Source organism: Rhinolophus ferrumequinum, chromosome 18, assembly GCF_004115265.2.
Source record: "Rhinolophus ferrumequinum isolate MPI-CBG mRhiFer1 chromosome 18, mRhiFer1_v1.p, whole genome shotgun sequence".
Taxonomy (NCBI): Eukaryota; Metazoa; Chordata; class Mammalia; order Chiroptera; family Rhinolophidae; genus Rhinolophus; species Rhinolophus ferrumequinum.
In genome coordinates this window covers 54,472,414-54,495,160 of record NC_046301.1, presented here as the reverse complement: position 1 = coordinate 54,495,160, position 22,747 = coordinate 54,472,414, and the positions used below count along the sequence as shown (strand labels likewise).

The window sequence follows — 22,747 nt, the reverse complement described above, 5'->3', positions numbered from 1 at the left end:
TCGATGTACTGCTGTGTATATCTTAGGAAATCATTCTGAGTTTCTCAAAATAAAAAGTGAATCTTTTTGGAAGGGGGATTATCTCTTTGTAAGGGGTATAAATATCTATTACATTGTTTTGTACACCTGAAACTAATTTAAAAAAGTGCATCTCTTTAAATTACTTACATTATGGACTTACAATAAAAAATATTATTGTTTTTAATTTGTATAAATACAATAAGCAAAAAGTTATCCTGATGAACTTGAAGTTTTAATAATTACTTTATTAATCAGAAGAATAAATATAATTTATCCTACTTCTATAAATCCCAAAATTATGGAGTTCAAAAAGTGTTTAAAATAGTAAAAGATGAATAAAGGGATCACTTTAGAAATTAATAAGTGGTAGTATCAAAAAACTTATCAATATATCTTAATTTTATGTTGGCAGGGAATAGGTCAGACTCAGGAAATGAAAATCATAACAAATAGGTTAATGTAACCTCTATTTTCATAAGGACTCTGATAATGATACATAAACAGTATATCTTTTGAAAATTCATAAAATACAAAATATTAAGTTATTACGATAATGTATATCTCAAATGACTGTTACCAAATAGTTTCTATCCCACTCCACTTTTATTCTTAATAAAATCATTTGTGTCCAACAAAATCTCTTTGAATTAGATGCCATCATTTCCCAGTGTGAATAATTATTTGTATGGAAGGAGAAGTTTTTGATGTCAAAAACTGTCAAACAAATTAAGGCTGTATGCAAGAAATCAGGAAGGCCTGTTTTAGCCAATATAAAGATACATGTATCTGTGATTTATTAAAATATCAATACCATTTTACTATATAAACCAATAATCTATTTTCAAAATATTTTCATGTATCAATTAAATGAGTTGTCAGATTTTTTTTTAAATAAATTCAGTGGTTGAAAATGCTCTAACTATATTTTTCCTTTTTTAAAATTAAATTTATTGGGGTAACATTGGTTAATAAAATTATATAGGTTTCAAGTGTATAATTCTATAATATATCATCTACATATTGCATTGTGTGTTCACCATCCAAAGTCAAATCTCCATCCATCACCAAATATTTGACTTGTTTCACCCTCTCCTACTACCCTTCTTACCCTTTACCATCTGGTGACCACTAAACTGTTTTCTGTGTCTAAATTTTTAAACAGAATTTAAACAATATATTCTTTAATTAGTTAAAAACATGAGCAATGTTTAATATCACTAAAAATTGATAAATTCACAGTTTTAGAAGAAAAAATCTAGGTCATTTTAAGATTTTTTTGGCTTAGTTACATAAAGCAGCCACTACTTTCATAGCATATGCAAACCTTGATTCCTTTTTGTTTCAAACTAAAACCTATATTTAGGTTTTATCTATCCAAAATTACATTAGCATAAAAATAAGTGTCTATATTATGGCAAAAAATGAATTATTGGAATTTTATGCTTTTTTAAATCAGTTGTCAATATAGAAAAAACAATCTATAAATATTTCATCATCCTCCCTTTCTCTAAAAATAATAAAAGGAAATACAAAGGAAAGATAACAAAGTAAAGGTGTCCACAGTATAGAAAAAAATTCACGTAACCTCAGTCTAAACAAATACAAAGGAGATTTTTAAGCATAACTAACTCAACTAGCAGTTTTAAGGGTCATTTAGGCAAATGCCATTTTTATTTCCCCTGAAGCTGCCTGCTTTGCTTCATTGCGTGAGGTGTATATACCCTTCACCATGCTGGTGTATGCATCAAAGGATTAAACCCTGCCTGTTTGAGGTTTCTTGCCTTCTGTTCTTAATACACTCATGTGATCATAGTAAGTATTTCTACTCTTGACCGGTGACAGATTAGACTTAACAGGCAGTCTCTCCTTATGTCTACTAATTTGGTGGGATGTCTCTTTTCTAGTTAATTTTAAAGGCTCTCTGACATCCTTTTCACTTTCTTTATTTTTGTTTGAACCAAGTCTTAAAGAATTGTAAAACTTGACATTTTGCTGCATGATTTCTTTTTTAAAAAGAGAAGCAAGAGACAGAACATTGTAACATAACAAGGGAATATCAACAGTGAGCATTCTTAAATGAAAAAAGAGAATGCATTTGTCTATATAGTCTTTGATTGACTCAGAATAACCGATTTCTTGTTCTGTTTTACATGGATAGCCATAATGAGACTACACCTACAGATTGATAACTAAATTAAAACAGTACAAAATATTAACTCAGATGGATTCACAATGAATCATTTTTAGAGCCTCAAATCATTGTAGAGACAGAGAATATCAGCGCCACCAATGCTGTTTACCTAAAGACACTCCCCACACCACCACTAATTTTACATTTAACTTTGCCAAACAAAATTCAAAAGTGATGTACGCATATATGCAAAATAAGTATTTAGGCACATTCACAGAACATTTCTAAAATGTTCTATTGAATGTTATTAATTTATGAATGTGTTCTAAGAGCTAAAATTATTTATTTAATAGTGTTGCTCTGTTGAGCCACAGTAGGAGTCTTTCATTCAAAAGAGAATTTTCGTTATGATACTTGTGTTTAAAGTTTTAGCATTTGCATAAAACATTTCATCGGGAAAAATTCATGAATTAGTAAAATGAGATGCTATGGTAAAATATACCATCTTCCTTCAACAGCAAAATGATATGTCCACTTCACGATAAAAAGATTTAGAAATCTCAATTAACATTTTCTTTTGTATAGTTTACGTTTTATGAGAACTAGTTAATGCCTTATATGCTTGATTCAAAATATTATAGTCTAATCTGTTAAATATATATATGACATATGCTATGTGATGTGCACATTAAATTCATATAAGACATTGTTTAAGTTTTCAGGATGAGCTCTGCCCCTTTCTCATGATGTATTGCATTGTATCTTAACTTTTGATATTTTTTATTCATATTAATTGATATCTGAGTTTGTTTTTACTAGCGTTGACCCTGAGAATGAATGTACTTGTTGGGAAGGGCTCCTGGTGGCTAACTGGGTTCAAATTATCACCAGGAACTAGTAGTAGCCATTGTTAAACAGGAGGCTCTCAAGAAAGCTGCACTTCAGGGAGAAGCTTGCACTAAACTGCCTGCATCCTGCACTGACCTGCCTGTCTGCACTGTGTTCTTGCCATCAGAGCCAACCCTTATAAAGGAGTTCCTGGAATTATCTTTCAACCAATAGGACTGAGACTTTCCTATTGGTAGCTATATCCTCATTAGCATCTTAACTGAACAACTAGAGCAGTTGCATTCTGACCAATCAGGACAGTGATTTTTGGACCAATCAAACTTTGAGGATTTGGAGTTCTCATTTGCATTAGAACAACTAAGGATCAGGACCTGGGACTTATCTCTGTATAAGTCAGTTCCCCTCTGGCTAGGAGAGTGCACTTTCCCTTTCCACCAAAATCTGTGTTTCCATGGCTGGAGCTGAAACACTGAAGTCCGCTCCCCAGATGAGAACATAGAGGAGCTGTCCGGTCTCAGTGTTACCTAGTCATCTCAGCAGACTGTACTGGAGCAGAACGGACCAAGCCGGACCATGGCTGAGCTATCTAGCCAGAGATGGGCCGAACCGGAGGGCTGCCTCATACCCAAGGCTACCTCACCACCATGCTGTTTCATAATTGAGCTGTAACACCATTGAGCTGTTCCATAGCTATACTGTTCTACAGCCATGCTGTATCACAGTTGAGCTGTTTGCACTGAATAAAGTATCCTCCTTCACTGCCTCCCACATTGGGGATAACTGTTGGCATTATATTGGTACCAACAACCAATACAATACTGGTCGACACTACTGGTTGACACGACGAAGCAAAGAGAACCGTGCAATCTATGCAACCATATTATTCACTCGTTTAGGGTAAAATAAGTTTGAATGACCATTTCCAGCAAAACTCAAAATCATATGTGACAAAGGAAAAAAATTACTTAGAAATTTGCTATATACTCCAGCTATCTCCTAAGGAGATTACTGGATCCTATCAAATGGACGGCCCTATGTTTTACTGAACACTTTGTTGAGTTAGCATATGGATCTCTGAGAGAAGATCTTGTCTCATTAGGGAGACCACCTCAGGGATGATGCAGATGCCTGATCACTGCACTGAACACCTGAAGCTGAAGCTGAACAATAATGAATGTCAACTACAAGTTTATATATATGTATATACTTACAAGAAGCGGAGTACAGCATTAGGAATAGACAATGGAAACATAATGGCTGTGTGCGATGTCAGAGGGATAGTGGATGGGGGAGGGGGCTTCACACAGTGTGAGGGATATAAATGATAAACATCTAAGTATTACTTTGTCTTGTGCACCTGAAACTAATAATAAAAAAGAGCTATTTTACTTTGCATAATAAAACTCAAGAGACAGATCTGCACTGTAGAATATTTCTAAATTATGTTATTAGTGCTCCATTGATTTTGTCAGTAAAAAATTCCATAGTATCAATCTATTTGGAGGCTTTATTAAATCCTAGAGCTTGGTGTCTATTAATCATACCTGTACAAAACTTTTCCTTTTTTAAAAGAATGAAATGTCCATATTTTAAATATAGCTTTCTCCTTAAATCCAACCTCATCTCACCATCCAACAAAAATATTACATAGGAAATGCAGGCTACTAATCTAAGTGGTATTCTGTGAAAAGAGGTGTTGGCATATTTGGCTCATCCACTTTGGGCACTAAGCTCTTTTCTTACAAGGCCCAGAACCCTGTTGATAAAAGACCAAAAAGGGAAACAGACAGGATTCTCTAACTCAAGGAATAATGAAGATGAACTGAATACAAACACTTAATACTTAGCTTCAAGCACTCAGTGATTTCCCATCAAAGTATTGTGCACTCAACGTATGGGCTGCACTAATATGCTAAAGAAGGTTGAAAGTACTGCTTAAAATAAAGGCAAATCCAATAACCATAATGCAAAAGAAGCATGGTATTATAGATCAAAGTTTAAAGGGTGTTTACTTCTTCAGAAATAAGATATAAAAGTTATTAAATCTTTATGTAGAAGTAGTTTTGCACCCATATGAGAATGCTGGAAGGTTTACCAGCAATGATTTGTAGATGTATGAGCATACACACTCATAAAAGTATATGTATACACTTTGTTTAACAAACTAGTTATAAACATGTTCTCTTTTTCAGATGGAGCAGAACCTAGGCTGTGGGCAGTAAGGATTCCAAGCAATAGTAGATCCTGACAAGCTAGAATTTATGTTTTTATGCCCTAGAGAGAGGGAAAGAAGAAGCAAAGAAACTGGGGAAATAGAAGGGCACAGTTTCAGAATTTATAAATGTTTCAGATATACACAATTTGAGAGCATACAGCTAGAAAGAGCTCTAGCTTCTGGGATATTTGAAATCCTTTTTGTTTCTTAGTTTATTTCTCTTTGCAGGAGAAATTAGCATATAAGTATGAATGGACTAAAAACAAATTGACTTCACTGAATAGTGATTTTGTGAGATCTTTAAGAACAAGTTTTTGAAACAACTTCAATTGCTGTTTATTATGCTGAGATAATACTTTTCCTAAAAATGCATTGAACAATTGTTATTTTCAATTTCTGATGTGCTAGGATTTCAATGTAACCAGACAATTTTAGTGCTAAAATTGTATCTCCATATACCTGGCCTGACCATGAATCACGTCACAAGTGTAGAGTTGTCTTGATATATGGCTAGCCATATATATAATTTTGCTTTAACAGATTTGATAAAATAGGAAGGAGAATGATGTACTTTACTTTCACTTTCACAGAATGTTTATTTTTTTCCCTTGGAGAAGCTTTAAAGAAACATATATCAAACCCAATCCATCCTTAACCATGTCCTTGCTGTAGTGTATAACAGAAAAGGAGTCCTATAGACTTGTCTCCAGAATACCAGAATAGTGCTCACTACTTATTTCAGTTTTCTCCATCTCTCGTGGTCGAACCATAGCCATGGGCTGTCGGGATTGTGACGGACCTGAAACACGATAAACTCTTAGCTCCTTACTGCCACATTTGACTGCATACAACCTTACATTCGGAAGCCGTCCTACATCAAGCACATCATGAGAAGGCAGGGTTCTTTGGGAAAGGCAATCATACCGGGCAAAGTAGAAAGCAGGGGGAAAAGAGCAGGACCAAATAATAGATGGATTGATCTTATAAAAGAAACCATAGGCACTGGTCTATAGAAACTAAGCAGGGCTGTTGAGGATGGATCATTGTGGACATCACTTGTTCATAAGTTCATCAAGAGTTGGAGCCAACTCAATGACCCATAACGCACTCACTATTACATATCAGTCTTAGCACTTATTTGATGTTTGAGGGTACTAAAAGAGTGCCTCCAGCTACCTCCTGCTTTCCAGCTCATTCAAACTGAAGAGTAACACTGAGGCCCACTTTCCATGGAATTCCTGAATTACCTAATCTGAGATATTCATTCAACACCGGCAACATCTTGGAGTACGTGTGTGGTGGGCAAGGGTGAAGTGTTACATGAAAATTTTTGGAACGTTATTTGTATATTTAGTTGCTAACTTTGTTTAGCAAGTGCAGAAGAGGAAAAAAGTATGGGAACTGGAATTTTCAGGTTTTTATTTAAGTGCCTGTTGCTTTCAGGCTCTACTTGTCACTGTGATTTAGAGATGTACTCTGTTCATCTTATTGCTTATCATGTAATTATTGACTTAAATAAATACACACACATACAAACATTAATTTTAAGACACTACATAATCAACCAATCAGCACATAAAGTAAAATGCCAATTATAAAAGACGTCAATTTCCTAACTGCTCCATTTTTTCTTTCTTTCAAGCAATAGAAGCACTTCAAAGTAGATTTCTAGAAAAATATAACCCCAAGATATAAGAGGAGTTTGAAATTCTAGGCAATATGATCAAATGGTGGTGTTGGGGGTGATTCCAAGAGTAGACAAACTTTTCAAAAACATCTCAAATAGCATCACCTATCTTGTTATCTTTCCTTTCTACTTATAGGACTAGTCCTGGAGTTGTATGTAAATCAGAAGTAATTCTCTTTTTGTATTTACTGTAAGTGTCCTCTGTGCCAAATGACAGAAGCATGCTTGAATTAGATGGGATTAAATTAGTCTCTACTGGCAGTCTAATTTGAGAGATAACAAGAGATTGAAGAGGCTTGATTTGCAGATGTTACAAGGGTCAGGCTGTAAATACATCTTTGTTCATTAGGTGGCAGCTGTTTAAAGTTGTATCAAAGGTATTATTTAGTCAACACGTCTTTAAATAATTTCTGCTTATAGCCCTAAAGAGCCCAAATGTTAGCCGTGCCCTTGAAATTTAGGTGAGAATATCTTGTTGTTAACCTCCTGCTTACCCTCTGACTATTTTTATTCATGACAAGTCAAAACTCTAAGAAAGATGTTTGCTAATTTTTGCGTTTGTTACACCTTATACTTTCTGGCCTTCTTGGTATCTTGCACTAAGCTTTATCAAATCACTCTGTTCTGAACCACATTGCCCACCCCCCATGTAGTTCTCACTTTTTTCTCTGACTAACCAAAAATAAGTAATTCTTTGGAAGAATTATGTAAGACTTTTCAAGGGAAGTCTTGTGGAAATGTTAGTTACATCACTCATTACTTGCATATCTGTCATCCCATTAGTTTCTCCTCTTATTTTCTCAATTCTCCTCACCCCTATAATCTTTACACAGAACTTAAAAAAAATATGATAACATCATCAACTACTGCCAAATCAACTGTTTTTCATTTCTTGTATGCAAATTCCAGTAGCACCTACAGAGAAAGTTGTAATCTTTGCACATATTACAGTAAGAAATTGACATTTACATTTTTCTCTCTTCAAAATGGTACCAAAAATATAACACAATCAGTTATGTTAAGTGTCTATACTTTATGAGATTTAAGTGCTTTGAAATTTAACACAACCATTATAAAACAAACATTTTTCTGAAAAAAAAGTATTTTTGAATTAATTTTTAATTTCTGGTCAACTAAAAAAATGACAACAAAAGGCATTAAAAACCCAATCATTAGCCATATCATCAAAAATATAAGAGTAGTAGAATTATAATATTATTCACATATATCTATTTACATGCGATATTAAAATAGCTTAGTTCTTTGGATGCAAATTATGAGTAGAATAATGAAACATTTTGCTATACATTTGTCAAGCACTTTTGATTTAAAAAGATAATGAACTATCATTTTAATTTTTATAACAGTAAATAGACATAATTGGTTCTATTGAGAATTATACAGGCATTTTCATGTTTAATAGTCTCTTTTAATATCACCTATATGAATATTTTTGTATATACAAGAAAAAATCCAATTTGAAATTCTTCCAATAAGAAATTTCTATTTATCATGTCATTACAAAACACTCCTTTCACACTGCATAAGCTCTTCAACTTTAGAATTATGTTTCATGATTTATGAATTACTTGCTGAAGTTTAAGGATTTAAAGAAAATTCTCTATTGACTGCAAGTCTGAAAAATTAATGTCTAGTTCATATACATTGCCAGTTAACTGAAGTGTGCGATGAAACACTAATATGAAAAACACATAATTAATTAAATATTCAATGGAGCCATTTCTCTGAAAATTAATGAAACATAAGATACAAATTATTTTATTTTTGCTTAAAAACAAAAAGGCATATAATTATAGAGTGATTTAAATCAACATATTTCATTAAGCATCAGAAAACCATCTGTGTTATTATTTAAATTACAAGTAATTTAAATTTTCCCTAAATAATTAGGGGAAAAGGGATTAACTATCTTACACTCAGGTGCATTAAAAAGATCTACTATAAAGTTTTAGTAACCTTTAAAAATAAACTTTTTGTCAATAAGTATTTATGCAGTCCCATTCAGAAGTTCAGCAAGTAGGTGGAACTATTGGGAAGACAGGAGTATGACACAGCCTCTTTTCATCTGCCAGGAAGTTCAATTAAACTAATCTGTATTCACAATTGGGGATAACATGTGCATGTCTTAAAGAATGGTTGCTACCATAAATAAAGCTGTAATGAACATGGAGTATATATGTCTTTACGAATAAATGTTTTTAGATTTTTTTGGGCATATACCCAGGAGAAGGATTGCTGGGTCATATTTTAATTCTATTCTTAAATTTTTGAGGAACATCCGCATTGCCTTCCATAGCAGCTGCACCAGTCTGCATTCCCACCAACAGTGTATGAGGCTTCCTTTTTCTCGAAAGCCTCTCCAACACGTTATCATTTGTCTTGTTGATGGTAGCCATTTTAACTGGTGTGAGGTGATTATCTCATTGTGGTTTTTATTTGCATTTCTCTGATGATTAGTGATATTGAGCATCTTTTCATGTGTCTATTGGCCATCTGTATATCCTCTTTGGAGACCTGTCTATTCAGGTCTTCTGCCCATTTTTTAATTGGATTGTTTCTTTTGTTGTTGTTGAGTTGTATGAGTTTCTTATACATTCTGGATATTAGCCCCTAACTGGGGGCATTGTTTGCAAATATCTTCTCCCATTCCATTGATTGCCTCTGTGTTTTATCGAAGGTTTCTTTTGCTGTGCAGAAGTTTTAGTTTGACGTAGTCCCATTCATCTATTTTTGCTATTACTTTCCTTACTTTTGAGGTCAAATTCATAAAATCATCTTTGAACCCAAGGTTCCTAAGTTCAGTACCTATGTTTTCTTATGTGCAGTTTATGGTTTCAGGTCTTATGTATAAGTCTTTGATCCATTTTGAGTTAATTTTGGTACATAGTGACAGATAGCAGTCTACTTTCATTCTTTTGCATGTGGCTTTCCAATTTTCCCAGCACCATTTTCTGCTAGAGGCTTTCTTTTCTCCATTGTGTATTTTTGGCTCCTTGGTTGAAAATTATCTGCAGCTTTATTTATGGTGGCCAAGACATGGAAACAACCAAAGTGTCCTAAAATAGATGTTTGGATAAAGAAGCTGTGGTATACACAATGGAATACTACTCTGTCATAAGAAAAGATAAAATACTGCCATTTGCGACAACATGGATGGATCTCGAGATTATCACGCTAAGCGAAATAAGTCACAAAAAAATTCGAGAACCATATGACTTCACTGATACGTGGGATATAAAACTGAAAGCAACAAAGGAACAAGACAAACAAATAAAGAAACAAAAACTCATGGACACAGACAATAGTCTAGTGATTACCAGAGGGTAAGGGGGAGGGGATGGTAGATGAGGGTAAAAGGGGATCAAATACATGGTGATGGAAGGAGAACTGACTCTGGGTGGTGAACACACAATGTGATATATAGATGATGTATTACAGAATTGTACACCTGAAACCTATGTAACTTGACTAACAATTGCCACCCCAATAAATTTAATTTAAAAAAAGAAAACAAAAAAAGAGTGGATCCATGGTGGTCTGGAGTTTTTCTGCGTTATATCCTGGACCAGCACTCCTATTCAAGAAAGAGGAAGGCAGGGGCACAAATTAGGCCCAATAACCAGACCTCAACAGTTTTAAAAACCATTTTAACATAGATCAAATGTAATGTGGAATTGTGTATTTGGTTTATCCCCAACCTAGGGCTCAGGTAATCTGGATTATATGGAGAAGGAAAGTATAAATAAAACTAAAGAGGATATTTTTACTAAGAAGCCCTTTTGCTATACAATAAGATATGAATCATGACATATAATTTAGGCTGTGTCTCAGGGAATGGGATGGAATTCAGCTGAGGAGCTGAATGAATAGATAGTCCCAGGCAGGCCCTCCTTCTCTAATATTTTAAAAACGGAAATTAGTTTCTTGAAATTTAAATTTCTGAGGTCATTCTAAATGGACCTAAATTAGACTCTCAAGGATTTTTTAAGTGCTGAGAATTTCAAACTGTATTGAAGAGTGAACAACTTCCTCAATTTTGTGAAGATTGATGAGGTTTTTTTAAACTACCAGTTTATCTTTTAATATAGGTTTATACAGTAATCTTGGTTCTCTTACATTTCTCAAGTTTTGATTTATTTTACGAACTAGATTCAATAAGCCTGAGAATTATAGACACGGGGCGGGAGGGGGGGGTGCGGAAGGAAAAGAAATAACAAAGGGAAAATAGAGACTTATAGTAAAATTGTAACTAATCTCGGGAGACCCAAGTAGACACATGAGTAGTCTAGACAACAACTATTATGGGCAACTTCATATTCAAACATTATTTTATTCCAATCCTTAGGAAGAATTGAAGTAAACTGGCTAAGGTCTTAATGACCGATGGCGAATGCTGTTGCTGGGATATTCAGGCTAACATCTGTCTGACAGAAAATGTAAGTCCTTATTACCACTATTCACTGCTTCCACACAATTCATGGGTTCCTGATGCAGTGCTTGTGTATGTCGGATATTGTGTTTGATGTTGAGAAATGCAGTACGATATACAAGAAATACAGTTCTTTTCTCAATCCTAGATAGCCTGGTTTAGGAAACAGTATAGCTTCTTTACTTCTTTTCCTGTGAGAAACATGAATTAAGTGCCTACAAGTTTTTAGACACTAAGGATACAAAATCCTGACGCTTGTCCAAGAGCTTTTCAGACATTGGAGATAAATTATTTGAAACGAGGGTACAGCAATCCGAGAGAAAGGCAGATTGAAGTGAAGAAGGGTCACAGGAAGAAAACTAATATTAATTAAACACATATTATGGGTCAGACATCAGACAAATATATACCAAGCTTAACAGTCAGAAAAGAGTCTCAAATTCTGAAAAACGCAATCATAAAAAGATTAGTCTCAGCAACACATATTTGAACACATTGCAAAATGTGGTTAGAAAAATATGGTAAATGAAATTGGTAGGGGAAAAGATCATACCTATCCCTCAGATTTTTCTAATGTGGAATAAATCCTCATTATATTGAAGATACTTTACATATTTAATACTTGATTTTTGCAAATGCATGCTGATTTTTACACTCTTCACATTAGGAATAGGAGTAATTACTTTGAAGCACAATAGGAAATTTAATGATCAGTTCATTAAAATGGGATCTATATGCAGGTAGGATTGCTCAAATTTAATTTAGTATTCTTACAAGTATTGGCAAAACACTCATGCATTTCATTATCCATCTCTAAAAGTAATAGACAGTTAAAAAATATACTCGAGCATGATTTTCAGTGTTTCTCATAATATATAGAAATAACTAAAATACAATTTCGCCTAATATGTGTTCACATTATGTGGATGTTCTAATTATTATTAGCTCCAACTCCAATTATGTAATAATCATTTTGACCCTAAAGAGATGTGTTCTGAAAGTATGTCAATTATACAGACAAACACAGAAATACACGTAGCACTACTGTCCTGCCCCTGGTAACTATTTTATCATAATTATAAAATTTACTTGTCGTAGGATAAAAGAAATACCCTAAACTATACACTGTTAACCCTATTGGTGTCATAACGATGAGAATTTTGTCCTAAATAATCATATTAATAGTGTATTTTTTAAAAAAGCAAAATTAATAACAGTATATTAAATACAGTAATAGGGAATAGGAGAATGGGATAAATAAAAGAAAGTGTTACATACTAAATTATGGATTAGTAATAATTTATCAACAATGTGAAAACAGCAAAGGAACATTATTAATCATAATACTCAATCTCAATTAAATAAAATGTTATCTCTATCAAATAAGTATAAAAACATTGTATATCTTTTTAGGTAACATCTCAAATAATACCATTTCCAGTTCATATGCTGTTTTCTGTAGTCTCTGAACGATTATAGCGCTTGTGGTCAGATCTAAAAATTATTGCTCTGATGCAAATAATATACTTTCAGATATGCTGCATTTTTATTGAGTTCTACTTATTTTCCATAAAAAAACATCTAATAATTATGACAGGATATTATGGTTTTTAATCAGTTTATTGCTGAACACATCAAAAGCATTCTAAAAATAATGCTGAATTGCTTGAGAAAGTATAGAAGTCTTTGAAAACATACACTTGGGTGCACAAAAAACAGTTTATAGTATACAATGTCTTTGTGAGCCACAATTCTGATTCATCAATCCCTTTTTATTTTTGCAAGTTGAATTTTGCACTCTTTCAGAATTCTTAAAACTCCAACATTTAGGTGAAATAATTTTCAATTTAATACAAGAGAAACAGATATAGAAAAATATCAAATAATGGCTCATATAACATCTGGAGAAGTTCCTCCTCATCAAAATTCATTTGAGAAACAGAACAAAATATTTGTTTGGTTCAGACTCAATAATACTGTCAAGCCATACTTATAAATTTTAAAAAAATAAATTAACAAGAACGTAATACTAAAAATTGTGATATATCCAAAGTCTCTCCCTTTTAAGCATTGAAACTGCTGTGAAACTTTGCAGTGATGTCATTAAAAAGTATTACCTTTTCACCTCTTGTAAATATACAGATGGAACACGCCAACATGTTTTCTCAAACAAAGACCTCAAACATTTTATTTCAACTTACTATACTTACTAATGCAATTTTATATTAATTTCTAAGTGGGTGAAAATGATTCAAGAATGTTATTAGAATATATTGAATATATTTCTATGAGAGTGGCTCTTGCATTATGCCAAGTTCACATGTGAGCATTTGGCAAAAGCCTAATAAGAAGCTCCTTGGAAGGATTGGCAAAAATATTAACTGTAAAATTGACTGAAAATGTGCAACTGTATCTTTATAAATTCACTTTTGTATTAGGCTTAAGAAATATATCACAGGAAATTGATTGCTAATGTTGATAAGTAAACATTCTTCAGGCAGATGAGAAAAAGCTAAATCATGTGCACTTCTGTGTGTAGTTTTTGTATTAATTGAAATTTTTAATGATTTCCCATGGGTTTCTGCCAAAATTAGAGAGAAATCTAAAAGCTGATCGATTGCTCATTTTAGCACTTACCTCATGTGGGTGATGAGGAGTGTTGTAGTGGGAATGAAAAAGTCATCCACTCGGTCAAATTGCTTTCCCACCGGCTGGGTATGGATCGTGTGGTGTGGCACGTTTGCACTGGCCAGGGTTATTACCTACACAGAACACATCGTGTTTAGATCTCAGCAATGCATTCCCTTACTAGGATCAGCTTTCATTCTATGTAGAGTTGAAATAAATCTCTGGTAGTTATTGGCACAGCCTCTTTCTTGCCTACCTCAAAATTAGTATAGTAATAAGCAAACTGGAATTCTATCATTGCTTATTTTCAATGTAGAAACTCCTGTTTCTATAAAGAAATACAAAATACAAAAAGATGTATTTTCAATAATTTCTGCTTAATATATAAATATACATATAAACAACTTCTGTATTATAAAACTTTTAACTTTGCTATAATAAGAAAAAATAAAAGCAAGCATACCTATGTAAATGAGATATTAACTTCCTTTTTTTAAAAACACCTTTATTGCAGTATAATTAATATACAGAAACTAAAACAAAAACAAATTGCTCCTCTTATAGAACGGAGCAGGAAACATAGCACTGAAAACTTCAAAGTAAATCATATGAAATATTTTAGACTTCAGATATTCTAGAATAGATAAAATAGTTTAAAATGTATTCCTCCTATAAATTGAATATGATTGAATATGACGGATTTAAGTAAGTATTTTTTCCTTTTTTCTTTTGAGAGTTTTAATGAGTTTATATGAGCCAAATTGATGACACTTGCTGGGAAGCAAAATCTCAACAGGTTAAGAAAACACTCCCCAGATTTAAGTAAGTTTTAAGCTGAGGTTTCTTTTTCCAACTCTTCATCAGTAATTGGCTTTTAAAACTTTTATAGTCCATTAAAGAAAAGATAACTGCATTTAAACTCTTTTATTCCTTATATCATATTATGTACCATTCTAGCAGTTCTTTCAGATTTTTCATACCACCATGTTGTTTTTATCTATTGTCAGTGCTGCACAACATTGTTGTTAAGCATTTTAAAGCTCTTTCCTGTCCCCGCCTTTTTTTAAAGTTTATTTACTTTTTTAGTCATCTTTAATTTTTATTTACAAATGGAATACCATTGCCACACTAATATCATTTATTGTCCTTGACCAAATTTAGGATATATTAAAATTCCCTTGTTACAGATATATAGGCAATATACTCCAGATTCAGCATTAAAAATTAATTGTGTCCCCGCCTTTTAAATCCTTCATACATATGATCCCCAAATTAAAGTTCCTAAACTACTGACTAAGTCAAATAGACTTTCCTCCTTCAAAACAAGCTGTTCCTTTGGTTTTCATGATAGAAGTGAATAACGTTTTTACTTTTAGTATTTTGGTGTTTTTTTTTCTGAAAGGTTCATTTTTTTCCGCATTCAAATCAGTATATTTTCATTGAGTTTTATTGAAAATTGCCATGTTCAGTGAAAATAGATTATTATAAGTCAGGATAAGCTCAGTTATGTTACAGTTAAAACAAAACCAAAACAAAACAAAACAAAACAAAACAAATAAACAGGAAATACACCTTAAATTCTTAGTGGCTTAGAAAATAAAGATTTCCTTTCACACATGTTACTTTGCCTGAGGGATTTGGCAGGATACCTACTGTTTTCCCTCAGTGTTCAGTATTCCCCACTGAAGGAGGAGCCGACTATCTTGAATGCTTCCATTCACAACAGATCTCATTTGCCAGAACTAATCATATGGCTCCACTTAACTAAAAGGAGCTCAGCATGTGCCCAGAGGAAGAGAAAACCAAAGTATATGGTAAAAACCTTAAAGACACTATACCTATTTTATTAATGAACATTAGTGAGAAAGTTGGCACTGGATTTTAGCCATTCATAATCATGTCTACTGGACTTTAATAAAGATCAACAGAGTAAGAGAGAAGGAACTTTCAGATTGTATAGACTCTCAAAACACATGTACATGTATTTGATATTAACAATAATACTTAGACTGACAGCAGCAATAATGTTTACCAAGAGCATGCTATGTGCCAGCGTGTTCTAAATAGATCACAGGCAACACAAAATTTAATATTCAAACTACAATATCATGTACATATTGCATCCTCACCTTCCTGATACAAAATATGTCATGCCACTGAAGGTATATTAACTGAGCATCTCGTCTGTGCTTGGCATAGTCCTAGGTTGCAAAAAATACAATGTCACTTCCCTAGGTCCCCTTTGTCGAGAATTTGCTCCCGGATGGTTCTGGGTCCTACTCAGTGCTGGAATTAAGCAGGAAGTGATGGACTGCCAGGTTCAGGACTGAGCGGACTAATTGTAAGGACACACAGATTGATCTACGCACCCTAATCAATATGCCCAATCTTTCAACAATCGTGCCTCCTTCTTAATGGCCTCCTGCTATTGCTCTCCCTACACATGATGCCTTCCACAAACCCAGAGCCACCACCTCCCACTGTCACCACAGCTAGCTGGGGCCTACTTCCTGACCAATAGCAAAATGTAAGGACATTTTTCCAAGTTGTTTCCTGGAGATACTCTGATAAATCTTTGAGAATTCATTTGAGGACGCTATTTCGAAAAAAAAAAAAAAAGAAAATTACTGTCTTACATTTCTAAAATTACAGTTCATGGATTTTTATTAATTGCAAATATATAGAAAATGATATATTTTGCTTTCATAATTGGCAAAGATGTATACATTTAATTATAATCAAAATGAAAACACAAAGGAGTCTAAGTAGGACTCTCAGACCCTTGATAAAATGGTTTTGTACCTTCAAGTGTCAGTGGGTACCATTATAAGATATACTGCACTAGGATAAAAAAGTTACTTCCAAGCCTTCCCAACCTAGCATCCATCTCTCTTTCTCGTCTAACCTTTCAACATCATGGCACAGAGATACTCTAGCAAAAATGAGAGCAGACCTATGTTTTTCATTTGGGGAATTTAATTTCTCCAAAGGAAAATCTGTTCTTCTTTTGAAACAAATCTTAAATCCCCTATTATTTGGGAATGTTTCCTAATAATCCTGTTGGGAGACAATTATCCATGAATATTTTGACATTTCTGCAGAATCAGGTCTTTGTGAGCAAAGAGCACTGGCCAACTTGGTTAAAGGATGACAACATAGCAAATATGCCTCGGAAGCTGGAGACGGTGTTTTGCTCATGAGAGGTTTAGAGACTGAATGCCTGGGCGCCAATTATTAACATTCCAGGGTACTGACCTCCTGTCCAGGGACTACCTCCTGTCCCTGGACAACATTTGCACTCATTGCAGAGTAATAATCTCTCGCTCTCACTGGAAAAGATGGGGTGATGTGCCAGCGGTGTAAAAAAAAGTTAGGGACACTTCATTTCAGGGTCCTTCTCGTGTAGTGCAACTGTGCAGCCCCTACAGGATAATATTATCTCTCACCCATCACCCTGTGGGAACAGGGGCTGGAGGATACTCACTAACATACTCCATGAGCAAGAAATGGTCTGTTCTCTGATCCACACACCGTGTGTTTCCTGGCTGGTTATCTATCTATCTATCTATCTATCTATCTATCTATCTATCTATCTATCTATCTATCTATCTATCTATCTACCTACCTACCTACCTATTTATCGATCTATCTATCATCTACCTCTCTACCTATCATATACATGTATATGTGCATATGCACACACACAAATACACACTTTATATAAGTAAATCTTGTATATACTATTTTAAGAGTAATTTTCAATTCTGATATTTTATGTTGTATCTTCAGGTGTGACACTTACCTTTTACTCCCATCCAGCAAATATTTTTAAAATTTAATACATCTTATCAGCATACTTTTTATTAGATATTCAGAGACAAAGGATCCAGTTTTAGATGGCTAGATAATGTGTGGGAAGGTACTTAACACTTCTACAAAGACTTCCTCCCCGCCTTCTCTATGATATTAAAGGAGTTTGCCTAAAGTTGTTTTTTTTCCTCCAAAAATCATATGTATTGACCTGTTTCATTTATCTTGTCAAGATTATATTTACGTACAAAATATCGAATAACTAGAGCTTATTTCCATAGGTAGTAGATCATTCTAACAATTGTCCACAATGAAAATTGTGCTCTTTCCATCAAGAGATTGGCTCTGTTACTCCATTCTCTTGAATCTAGGCTGGGAGTGGAACTGGCTTTCATGAATGGGCTGTCGTGGAAGTTATTTTACGTGAATCCTGGAGCCTAGATCTTAATTGGCCTTGCAACTTCCATTATCTTGTAGCCTGGAATCACCATGCTGTAAAGAGGCCAGAGGACGAGCAGGAACATGCGGGAGACACAAGTCACCCAACTAAGCACTACTGCTATAGGACAGATGTGGGAGTGAACCATTTTGGACCTTCCAGCTCCAGATATCAATTGACCACAGCCCCGTGGGTGCTCCCTGATCACACCTGCGGAAGAACTGCCCAGAATGCCAAGTCACAGAATTTGTGAGTGACAAGTCATCTTGTCATTTTATTTAAGACATCAAGTTTTGGGGTGGTTTGATCTCCAGCAATAGGTACCTGAAATACTGTATCATATTTTAGAAGTTTTACATGACACATAATATCTAGTGAAATGTAAAATGAATCATCATTCTGATCATTACTTTAAAAGATTTCATTTCAATAGAATTGTCCTTGGTAAGTTAAATATTGCAATACTGAAAATATTTCTAAAATATTAAAAGTTTTGGTAGTGAGAACTGGTTACAAATAACATTGCATTAAATGGATTTATTGAAAACTGGCCAAAGGTTAACAATTTAGGACTTTGTAAGAAGGGACATATTCAAAGTAATGATAAAATCACAAGGCGATTTGAAAAATAGATAAAACACATTTCCAGGGCCAGACATTCCTTCCTATTCCCTCTGTTTCCTCTTAAACTTATAATTCCAAAACTCAAAATTCTGTGCCAAAGAATCATCGTCAAATAGTATATATTTTTTTCTGTACTGTCAAGTTCTCAAATTAACAACTTTAAGACATAAGCAAGTTCCACAAAAATTACACTACATATTTCCCAGTTAGAAATGAGTCTGTGCTCAGATAACAAAATGATATCTGGTGAAAAACGAAGATCTGCTTTGTGACTTCGTGTAACTCTTCTGGTCTCTATCTCACAATCCCCACCCTCCAGACCCATTTTGAAAGAGAAGTGGAAATAATAAAATTCCTGTGAAAATTTGAAGGAGGCAGGGGGACTGTTGAAAGGTAAATTTTGACTTTTTTTTTCTGATGGCATTGGTTTTGTAATCAGGGGTTATTCTTTTGGCATATAAATCTAACTTTTGATAAATATGACCTACAATATTTTCCAATCCAAAAAGTACTGAATATGGACTTATCTTTTTCCTTTTTCTGTGTATATCTAGATGTGATTAAAGTACAGTCTTCAGATGGAAGAATATCATTGTTAAGTGGTTATAAATATCTAATGAGATACATAAAGGTATAAAGATCATTATTATTTCAGATACACTGAAATGCACTTACCTGTAGTGTCGGAGAAGTCTTTTCCATGGTACCCCAGCTTAGTACCCAGACCTGATCATGTGATTTATCGTAGTGTAATTTAACTGGGACCGGGTCTGTGTTTACTGCCTGTAATAAACAGGAGTTAAAATATTTTTTCAGACTGAAATATTAGTTTAAAAGTAGGCCAGAAATTATGGAATAACCCAAGAATTTAGATGTCAGATTAAAAAATATGTTTCCAATTATCTAAGTTTCTAAATTCTTATTTTATTAATTCAGAAATATGATACTTTACTCAAACATGTTTTTACACCATTTTATAAAGTCTTATGTTCAGTCATTACCTATGCAAATTGTGTGTCATGGAGAAGCTATTTAGAAACTCATCCATAAATGATTAACATGTGCATTTCAATCAATTGTTGAATTCAGGTGACAACTGTTTATACTAGTAGGTTTTTCCATTCCAACGCTGGTTATGGGATTTGACCATCTATAATAATAAAACACCAGCGATTTGATACCTGTAGGTGGTTGTAACTCTAGTAACAGATTACCTAATTTAGTTTCCTTAATGAGAAATCTAAAACCACAGAAAGAAGAATAAGCAAAATTTTTGTACCATATATATATGGTAAATGTGTTTTTCTGCTGATATTTATAATATTTAACATTTATTTAAAATAAAACAAATTGCTTTCAGGCAGTAATTTCACTCACCTTAATTTAAGCTATTCATTTTCCAAGCTAACACCTTTTTAAAATAATTGCCTGTAGTAGTTGCATATAAAATTTTATAACATAAAACAAATTGTATTCAATAAAACAGCCTTTATTCAATTTTCAACGCATTTCTTCTCTGTTGGTTTAGCTAAAGGTGAACTACAGTTGCGGTTGAACATATGGGGATTCATATTTTAACTAACATGTTGGCAATTTAATCTTACAAAACATTTATTTTCTAAGTCATACCCTGCATTTTATATCTATTTAAAATACTCAGTATTCTTGGATTACTGAAGTAATTATTATCTGAAAAAAACCATTTCCAAATGACTGTGTCAGTGTCCTCACCCCTTTCTTCCTGGCTAACAGAGCCACAATACTGTTTTAGTATCAAACAAGCAGCCGTGTTCTCAGGGAAGGTAGCCCACTTGGCTACCACTTGGCCAAGCACCAGAGATCTGAGCCAGTGACTATTCCATTCCCATGTGACAAGTATTGAGTTTCCCAGCCTCTCTAGGGTCTAAGGGTGGTCAAATGGCATAATTTATACATGATGAAGGTTAATATGATGATTTCTGAGAATGATTTTGCATTTCATTCATCCCTCCTAGTTGGTAGTTTCATTCCTGAGGATCGTGTATGAATATGTTCCCCTCCTATTTATGCCTCATGTATAAGAAACATCCTTTTGTTTGATTGTTTCCTCTTTTGGAATATGGAAAGAAACTCACGGGGCTCAAACATATTCAGTATCATTGCATAAGCAATACGATCCTAGCGGAGAATCATTGAGAGGCTGTATACTCCTTGCTCATAGGCATGTATTCTGAAGCTGACTTCAAATCTTAGCATTTAATTATATTAAAATAATGACAATACTAATAATAATACCTTGAGAATTTACTAAGCTTTTCTGTGGCTCAGTTTCCTCTTAAATAAAATGAAGACAATAATAACACCTACTTCAAAGGGTTGTTGTGAATAATAGGTGAGGTAGTAAATATAAAGTGCTTAGGGTAAGCCTGGAGAACATTAAGCACTACAGAAAGACTACTGCTGCTGTTAGAAAAACTAATTTTCATGACAATTAGCATCATAGTATTTCAAAGTTAGAGACGTAATACCCTTATTTAGCAAGTGGAGACCTAGAAGAGAAAATAAATGAACACAGTATTTGTCCTTGGAGAATTTATAGGCTGGAGAGTGAAAGGACTTAAAATAACTTGATGCATGCCATAAAATAAAAATAAGGAACAAATGCCATCATAGCTCAGAGGAAGAAGTACAATCTGGGATGAGGGGTAAAGGGGGGAGGCGATCCTATAATTGAGCCTTAAAGTAATAATATTTTTATAAACGGGAAGACCGACACTTTTTTAAAGTTAACATGAAAATATGTCCCAGGAGTTTTCAGAAAGCAGTCCCATGATTAATTGCCACTAAATAAAGTAATATATATATATATATATATATATATATATATATATATATATATGTATTTAAAACAGGAAAATATCAATCAATTTCCAAAACAACTTCAGAATTAAAAAAAAGAAAAATGTCTGCTCAATGGTCTCCAAAATTTTTTAACATTTTGTGTTTCAGCATTTCAAAGGTTTGGTATTTAATTCAGTTTATTTTGGTGTTCGGTTATAAAAGCACACCTGAATTGAAAAAAGATATGCATATCAAAATGAAGAAAAGTACTATGATATACTTGTATTTTATTTGGAAAATGTTTAATGCTTAGGAAAAATATGTTTACAAGTTTTTCAAGTGTGCAGATATAACATATTTTACAGAGAGAGAATTGTCATGGTTTTCAGCAACAACATCATACAACAATAATGAAAATATTTCTAAATAACCTTCTTCAGGAGTACCTTTCCATAAACCAATTTTCAACAACAACAAAAAAGCCCATATATGTTGCTACTTACATCATCTACTTTAAAAGAGATAAATTACATGTGTTGGATTTTACAAAATGTCTGCTAATATACATTGGAAATTACTTTAAATGATAAGTAAATGTAGACCATTAGCTTTTGCAAAAAAGAAAGACACTATTTTTGACATTCTTAAAATTTTTCTAAAGATTTTGTAGGGTATCCAATGGACACTTGTCTTATTAGGGAGACCACTTCATAGACGGTGTAGTTGCCTGACCACTGTAGGGTACACCTGAAGTTGAATGTCAAGTATAATTTAATATATATACATATATACATATATAAATATTCACTTGGGGTGTGGAATACAGCATAGGGAATAGAGTCAATGGAATTGTAACAGCTAGATACAATATCAGAGGGGTAGTAGATTGGGGGAGGGGAGTTATCACTTTGCCAGGGGTATAAATATTTAACTGTTACATCGTTTTGTACACCTAAAACTAATTTAAAAAAATGTTCTTGCCACAATTAAACCTTCAAGCCTCTGTGTTGTAAAATAGCTACAATGTTTCTCCACACTTTAGGAAAAGGATGGTAAAGATCCTATTATCCTTG

General features: G+C 33.5%; 1 protein-coding gene across 1 annotated transcript in view; it reads right to left on the bottom strand.

Moving 5' to 3' along the window:
- Positions 1-22,747, bottom strand: part of FSTL5 (follistatin like 5) — a 631,294-nt gene that overhangs the window by 27,837 nt on the left and 580,710 nt on the right. The window contains exons 14-15 of the mRNA XM_033135298.1: positions 19,530-19,637; positions 13,991-14,115 (exon numbers count right to left, since the gene is read on the bottom strand). Of these exons, the coding sequence (XP_032991189.1) occupies positions 13,991-14,115; positions 19,530-19,637 (233 nt within the window). The remainder of the gene's footprint in view (positions 1-13,990; positions 14,116-19,529; positions 19,638-22,747) is intronic.